The sequence below is a fragment of the Dama dama genome, chromosome X (genome assembly GCF_033118175.1).
Source record: "Dama dama isolate Ldn47 chromosome X, ASM3311817v1, whole genome shotgun sequence".
NCBI lineage: Eukaryota > Metazoa > Chordata > Mammalia > Artiodactyla > Cervidae > Dama > Dama dama.
Genome location: NC_083714.1, coordinates 47,769,175 through 47,777,904, shown reverse-complemented (window position 1 = coordinate 47,777,904; position 8,730 = coordinate 47,769,175). Strand labels below are relative to the sequence as shown.

General features: G+C 41.1%; 1 protein-coding gene across 1 annotated transcript; it reads left to right on the top strand.

Moving 5' to 3' along the window:
• Nucleotides 1-1,664: 1,664 nt before the first annotated feature.
• Nucleotides 1,665-2,178, top strand: LOC133052081 (spermatid nuclear transition protein 3-like). The gene is made up of 2 exons (XM_061136853.1): nt 1,665-1,781; nt 1,963-2,178. Exons 1-2 carry the CDS (start codon nt 1,665-1,667, stop codon nt 2,176-2,178), a joined length of 333 nt encoding a protein of 110 aa, XP_060992836.1.
• Nucleotides 2,179-8,730: the final 6,552 nt, after the last annotated feature.

The following is an 8,730-nucleotide window of genomic DNA, read 5'->3' as shown; positions in this document are numbered from 1 at the left end:
CTCAAGGGCCTCTGGAAAAACGCCTGAATCTGCCTCTAATCTCAGTCTCCTCCTGATTGCCACCACACCACCCTTGACTTAATCACTTCCCCAATGGTCCCTCACTGACAGTAACCTGTGGGCATTGCCCACTACAGTGCTGCCCAATAGCTAAGCAGGACAGCTAACAGTCACTCATTTACAACTGTTTGCTTGTGGCGGGGGCACTCTGAGGCACCAAGCAAGGGTTGGGCAACACTTGTTGCCTAGGAATAGGGTAGGTTGAAATGGAACACACCAATGGCTACCTGTAAAGGCTGTGCTCTTCCTGCTCTGTTACACTGAAAATAGAAAAAGAATCACTGTGAATTTAAGGTTTGTGAAAGTAGTTTTCAACGTGGGCGGGCTTGCACATTCTTGTTGGCTTTGAACTATTTATACTATATGCTGAACATGTGATCAAGTGGCAGCGGTTGGAGGGGCACAGAGATAAGTGCTGGTGACAGGAACGCCTGGGAATATAATGAAAAGAATGATAGGCAAAAGTTAAATAAGTATGTGAAATAAAAATCTGAGGTTGGAAAGGAGTGAGTGAAACAGATGCCGGCACACTGGACCCAAAGTGTCCTTATGTAACAGAGCAACATGGGCAGAGCCCTTCGCAGGTAGCCCTTGCTGTGCCGTATTACTCCGCCTCCTGTTACTAGGCAACAGGACTTGCTCAGCCATTGGTCTGTGCCTCACTGGCCCCACCCACAAGCAACCAACCATCAATGAGCTACCTACAGGTCCTTGCCCTGCTCAGCTATTGGTCAGCACTGCCATGGGCCCTACCTACTGATAACGGTCAAGGAGGGGTGACTGGGGAATTGATCCAGTCAAGAGTCAGTGGTGCACTGGTGAACTGACTCTTGATTTTGAGCACCTTTCTTTTTCAAAAAGCAAAAATCAGGAATTGATTTCTGCTAGATGGGGCCAGCTAAGTTTCCCTACTCAATATGAGAGTTGAAGTGTCCCTAAAATTTTAGTGGAGGAGACATTTAAAACTGTCTTTGCTCTGATGTGTAATCTTATGGAGACTGTGTATTGAACTTTGGGCAAAAGACTGAGGATTCACCAAGTCTGGGGGTCGCTGAAGCTCATCACAGTAGATAAAATATCCAACCTGTTCTTAATTACCTTTGTCCATTTAAAGTGCTTTCTCTTAAGTTCCTTAAGCCCTTCCAGAACCCCCAACAGGCAGAAGGTGATCTAGAGATGAAGTGCTTAGAGGACTCTGAAGGGATGAAGTGGGACAGAAAGGGTTCGGCAGATGTTCATGGAGGGATGAAAGAGGCATGAGTGTTGAAGTGGCACATATAAGTCAAAGGATAAAGGGAAGGGAAAAGAAGTTTGAAAGTCATGAGGAGGAGCACCATGCCCCTGAATCACCACTCCCCAGAATCAGACACACAGACATGTCAGCAGTGGGAAAGTTATATCACAGCCTCCCTCAGCATCCACTAGCCCATGTTGATGGGCACAGTGGTGCACTGTGATGTCTAAGCCCCCCAAACTACTATTGGCTGGCGCAGTGCCTAACGGACCAATCAGATTGAAGGGTGTGGCTCCTCATTGTCCTCAAAGGGTATAAATAGGGAGGTCAGAGGCTGAAAGTCTGGGTTAGGCCACTTCTTGGCACCATCATGACTAACGCAACCAGGAAGCCACAGCAGTCAAGAGGAGTTGCAATGCGGTTTGCTTCAAGGAAGAATGGAACAAAGAAGACCGTTTGTCAAAGGAGGGGCAGAGGCGGTGTCAAGGTAAGATGATTCCAACTAAGCTTCCCATGTTCTCCATTGACTTTGCTGCCCAAGACCTCTACCCTGCCCATGCCTGCCACAAAAGCCCTCATTAGCCCACATCCCTTTCTCATGAAATCTCCCTTCCACCTCAGTTTTTATGTCCTTTCTTCAAAACTAATACCCTTGTCTTGTCTTCCAGGCACGAAATATGACCATGAGGGTCAGAAGACCTCTACAAGGTACCTTCAGAAAGAAAATCCGATCATATGCTACTCAATCGACAAAGCTGAAGAAGACAAGAAAAGCAAACTGTTTCTTCTCTCGCTGTGGACGTAAGAAATCGAATCGAAGCCCAAAAAGGTACCAAACTGTGAGGCAGAGTCAAGGAAGGAGGCAGAATCCAAAGAGAAAATAAGCTCAGCCGCCGCCAAAGAAGAGACCCTGGAGAAGTACAACGTGGGCAGCCAGTAAGTGAATAGCAAATGTCAGACCCTTTAGAATTGTGTCTCCAGAGGTCTGCTTTGTTAGCAATGGCCAACCAAGAAAAGACTCTCACACTAACATAGTAAGCAGATGGCTGCAAATAAAAGAAACACCAAATGGTGAAAAGATGATACTTGTGTGTGTGTGAATTTTCTGATGGAAAGGAGGGAGAGAAGAGAAGAGGTGGGCACTGGAGACGGGAGGGATATGTGGTCCTGAGAGGTTGGGGAACAGACCCTCGGGTCCCCAGTTAGCCAGAGAGTAGAGGTGTGGAGTGGGTCAGGAGTCTGCACTGATGATGGAGAACTCTGCTTAACACTTGATTTCAAGGGCAAGGAGTAGTGGTGTGGTGTTCCTCCCTTTGTCTGGGGTGTGGAAAGACATTAGGGTCTAGATGCCAGACCCAGATGGGAAGGGGTTTTCACACGGGGGTGGAGAATGTGAAACTCCCCCTGAGAAAGGCAGGCAGAAATCACCTCCTGGCCACCTACCTCATAATGGGGTTTGTTGCATCACTCACCTATGCTGTCAGCTAAAGGGGCTCAGAAGGCACAAAGTGCTAATACACCTAAAACCCACAACTAGTACTCCCAGGGACTCAAATAATATTTGGAGGGAACTAACAAAATATTGTTTAGGCCACATATTTGCTAAGAAGTTTTTGGGAGCATTGTATTCCCAAAGAAGGGCAGTGGTGGTGGCCCAATGTCGGTGCACATTACAAACGGGATCACCCTGCACACAGAATTTTTTTTTTTTTTTTTTGGTATGGGGGGTGGCACTAGGTAGGTTATGAAGAAGTAGTTCCCTGAACAGGGGTTGAATCTGCACCATTCTAGCGTACCATAGAGTTCTATCCATTGGACAGACATGGAAGTCTCTACAGAGAATTTTCACATAAATACTAATATAAGACTGAGTGAAAATTGGTCTTGTAATTATCACCATATCCTAGGATTTCTAAACAACTACAGTCGTAAAACATTCTTCCCCAATAAAGTCTTTTGTTAGTCCAACTTCTACAAGTTTATCATGGTTTAAAAGAAAGAGTATGAAATATTTAATTTGGTGTTAACTTTCATTTTGAAAGGTTTTAAAAATTCCAAGGAGAATAAACAAATATGGAGACATATAAGGCAGAGGCTCTGATGATGAGGATCCTGTGTGTCTTCAGAAAACTTTTTAGAAGCAACCAAAACACAGAGTTTCACCAACAGCATCCAAAGAGTTGAGTTCAAATTTTAACTCAAAGATATGTTATCTTTGATCTGGACTGCAGCTGCCTAACTCAATCTTTCTGGCACTGTAACGCCTGGGAGACCCCACTGATGATACAAAGTCAGTCACTGAACGTGATTTAAAATCTATAAGAGTGAAAGCCCCCCTGGGTGTGCTGCCCTTTATTTTTTTTTAAAGTTCTTTTATTTTACTTGATTTATTTCAATTGGAGGCTAATTACTGTACAATATGATAGTGGTTTTGCCATACATTGTCATGAGTAAGCCATGGGTGTACATGTGTTCCTCATCCTGTACCCCCCTCCCACCTCCCTCCCCATCCCATCCCTCAGGATCGTCCCACCACAACAGCCCTGAGCATCCTGCCTCATGCATCCAAGCTGGACTGGAAATCTGTTTCACATACATGTTTCAATGCTATTTGCTCAAATCGTTCCACTCTCGCCTTCTCTCACAGAGTCCAAGAGTCTGTTTTTACCTTTGTGTCTCTGTTGCTGTCTCACATATAGGGTCATTGTTACCATCTTTCTAAATTCCATTTATATGCGTTAATATACTGTATTGGTGTTTTTCTTTCTGACTTCCTTCACTCTGTAATAGGCTCCAGCTTCATCCACCTCATTAGAACTGATGCAAATGCATTCTTTTTAATAGCTGAGTAATATTCCATTGTGCATATGTAGCACGGCTTGCTTATCCATTCGTCTGCCCAGGGATGTCTAGGTTGCTTCCATGTCCTGGCTATTATAAACAGTATTGTGATGAATATTGGGGTACATGCGTCTCTTTCAATTCTGGTGTCCCTAGTGTGTATGCCCAGCGGTGGGATTCCTGGGTCGTAGGGAATTTCCAATTCAAATTTCTGAGGAATCTCCACACTGTTTCTCTCCAGCATTTATTCTTTGTAGACTTTTTGAGAGGAGCCGTTCTGACCAACGTGAGATGGTCCCTCACCGTGGATTTGATTTTCATCTCTCTGATAATGAGTGATGTTGAGCATCTTTATATGTGTTTGTTAGGCATCTGTATGTCTTCTTTGGAGAAATGTCTGTTTGGTTCTTTGGCCCGTTTCTTGAATGGATCGTTTATTTTTCTGGAACTGAGCTGCAGGAGCTGCTTGCATATTTTTTAGATTAATTCCTTGTTCATTGCTTCATTTGCTATTATTTTCTCCCATTCTGAAGGCTGTCTTTTCACCTTGCTTATACTTTCTTTGTTGTGCAAAAGCTTTTAAGTTAACTTATGTCCTATTCATTTATTTTTTGCTTTTATTTCCATTCCTCTGGGAGGTGGGTCATAGAGGATCCTGCTGGGATTTATGTCAGAGAGTGTTTTGCCTATGTTTTCCTCTTGGAGTTTTATAGTTTCTCGTCTTACATTTAGATCTTTAATCCGTTTTGATTTTATTCTTGTACATGGGGTTAGAAAATGTTCTAGTTTCATTCTTTACAAGGAGCTCACCAGCTTTCCCAGCACCACTTGTTAAAGAGATTGTCTTTTCTCCATTGTATGTTCTTGCCTCCTTTGTCAAAGATAAGGTGTCCATAGGTGGGTGCATTTATCTCAGGGCTTTCCATTTTGTTCCATTGATCTGTATTTCTGTCTTTGTGCTGGTACTATACTGTCTTGATGACTGTAGCTTTGTAGTATAGCCTGAAGTCAGGCACGTTGGTTCTTCCAATTCCATTCTTCCTTCACAAAATTGCTTTGGCTATCCAAGGTTTTTTGGTTTTCCATACAAATTATGAAATTGTTTGTTCTAGTTCTGTGATCTCTATAGAACTTTCAGAATTTGTCCTCAGTCATGACGGAGCAAGTGAAAGGATGAAATACTTTCCCTTCTTACTAGTCCTCAATTCCATTTGTCATTAAAAGGCTATTCATTTCTGAAGAGCTATCATGGCTAAAATGGAAGACAGATTTCTTGTTTGTGATATATAATGTAGACATCAATTTCTTTTTTTTCCTGCAGACTTCAATCTATTTCTAATTATACTGATACAACTACTGATGAATAATTTATTTTTGTATGTAGATCAATACTAAGAATGATATGGATCCTTTCCACAATCTCATCCCCAACCTTTTAAACACTGCAGTTCTATACAATATTGATGAAAGTCTGCTCCAACCTGCAGTTACACCAATATCATCAGTATATTCCATGAATTTCTGATTGAATATTTCTCCAAAGCTCTTAATATAGGAATTTAATATGTGATAACACTTTCCTATTTATAGAAGCTCCATACCTAAGCATTAATTTAAAAAAAAAAAAGCTTTAGATTTAGAAAATGCTTACATTCAGCTGTACAACCGTACCAGTACTTGACAGACGTTTGGCTGGCTGTCTTACCAAGAAACCCTGTCTATTCTGTAAATCAGTAGTCGGATTCCATGCCCTTCTTTATGAAAATTATTTTTCAGAGATAGGGTCTTCTTCAAAGAGCAAAACAAGTAGAATATTTTCTATAGATGTATCCTATATATAGGATAAGGCCTATGTATACTATCTTGACTTACACAGATATACTTATAAATGTATATATTGGCATATATATGGAAAACCAAACGTACATAGAAAAAGTAAAAATATCATATAGTTCTAGAAGAAAGCCATGCAGAAACTAATGTAATGTAAACTAATGGAAGCCAATGCTATCCAAAAGTCTACAAGTAATAAATGCTGGAGAGGGTGTGGAGAAAAGGGAATCCTCTTACACTGTTGGTGGGAATGCAAACTAGGATAGCCGCTATGGAAAACAGTGTGGAGATTTCTTAAAAACCTGGAAGTAGAACTGCCATATGACCAAGCAATCCCACTTCTGGGCACACACACTGAGGAAACCAGATCTGAAAGAGACACGTGCACCCCAATGTTCATCGCAACACTGTTTATAATAGCCAGGATATGGAAGCAACCTAGAAGCCCATCAGCAGATGAATGGATAAGGAAGCTGTGGTACATATACACCATGGAATATTACTCACCCGTTAAAAAGAATTCATTTGAACCAGTCCTAATGAGATGGATGAAACTGGAGCCCATTATACAGAGTGAAGTAAGCCAGAAAGATAAAGAACATTACAGCATACTAACACATATATATGGAATTTAGAAAGATGGTAACGATAACCCTATATGCAAAACAGAAAAAGAGACACAGAAATACAGAATAGACTTTTGAACTCTGTGGGAGAAGGTGAGGGTGGGATGTTTCAAAAGAATAGCATGTATACTATCTGTGGTGAAACAGATCACCAGACCAGGTGGGATGCATGAGACAAGTGCTCGGGCCTGGTGCACTGGGAAGACCCAGAGGAATCGGGTGGAGAGGGAGGTGGGAGGGGGGATCGGGATGGGGAATACGTGTAAATTTATGGCTGATTCATATCAATGTATGACAAAACCCACTGAAATGTTGTGAAGTAATTAGCCTCCAACTAATAAAAAAAAAAATTTAAAAAAAATTAAAAAAAAATAGGAAGCCATGCAGAAACTAATGTTCCTCAAACTTAGGCTAAATCCATTGTGTCTGAATGCACAAACATAAAATATTAATAATTTTACATGTACAAAGCTCCAACAAATATAATTGCATGGAAACTAATTGGGAATGAAAAACACTTACTGAAAACTCTAAAAGTCATCAGGTGAAAAGAGACACTCAATAGAAAATGATCAAGATAATTGAAAGACTTGAACAAAAACTTGGCCAAAGAAGTCACAGCAATGGCAAATAAGCGCAGGAAAAGATGCTGAGCATATTGGCTATGACGGAAATGCAAATTAAAACTAAAAAGAGTTCTAACCGCTCTATATCTATCAAAGTGGCTACACATTTTTATTTTTATTTTTTTTTTTTATTATTTTTTTCCAGTGGGTTTTGTCATACATTGATATGAATCAGCCATGGATTTACATGTATTCCCAATCCTGATCCCCCCTCCCACCTCCCTCTCCACCCGATTCCTCTGGGTCTTCCCAGTGCACCAGGCCGGAGCACTTGTCTCGTGCATCCCTCCTGGGCTGGTGATCTGTTTTACCATAGATAGTATACATGCTGTTCTTTTGAAATATCCCACCCTCACATTCTCCCACAAAGTTCAAAAGTCTGTTCTGTATTTCTGTGTCTCTTTTTCTGTTCTGCATATAGGGTTATCGTTATCACCTTTCTAAATTCCATATACATGTGTCAGTATGCTGTAATGTTCTTTATCTTTCTGGCTTACTTCACTCTGTATAATGGGCTCCAGCTTCATCCATCTCATTAGGACTGGTTCAAATGAATTCTTTTTAATGGCTGAGTAATATTCCATGGTGTATATGTACCACAGCTTCCTTATCCATTCATCTGCTGATGGGCATCTAGGTTGCTTCCATGCCCTGGCTATTATGAACAGTGCTGCGATGAACATTGGGGTGAACGTGTCTCTTTCAGATCTGGTTTCCTCAGTGTGTATGCCCAGAAGTGGGATTGCTGGGTCATATGGCAGTTCTATGTCCAGTTTTTTAAGAAATCTCCACACTGTTTTCCATAGCGGCTGTACTAGTTTGCATTCCCACCAACAGTGTAAGAGGGTTCCCTTTTCTCCACACCCTCTCCAGCATTTATTGCTTGTAGACTTTTGGATAGCAGCCATCCTGGCTGGCGTGTAATGGTACCTCATTGTGGTTTTGATTTGCATTTCTCTAATAATGAGTGATGTTGAGCATCTTTTCATGTGTTTGTTAGCCATCTGTATGTCTTCTTTGGAGAAGTGTCTGTTTAGTTCTTTGGCCCATTTTTTGATTGGGTCATTTATTTTTCTGAAATTGAGCTGCAGGAATTGCTTGTATATTTTTGAGATTAATCCTTTGTCTGTTTCTTCATTTGCTATTATTTTCTCCCAATCTGAGGGCTGTCTTTTCACCTTACTTATAGTTTCCTTTGTAGTGCAAAAGCTTTTAAGTTTCATTAGGTCCCATTTGTTTAGTTTTGCTTTTATTTCCAATATTCTGGGAGGTGGGTCATAGAGGATCTTGCTTTGATTTATGTTGGAGAGTGTTTTGCCTATGTTCTCCTCTAGGAGTTTTATAGTTTCTGGTCTTACATTTAGATCTTTAATCCATTTTGAGTTTATTTTTGTGTATGGTGTTAGAAAGTGTTCTAGTTTCATTCTTTTACAAGTGGTTGACCAGTTTTCCCAGCACCACTTGTTAAAGAGGTTGTCTTTTTTCCATTGTATATCCTTGCCTTCTTTGT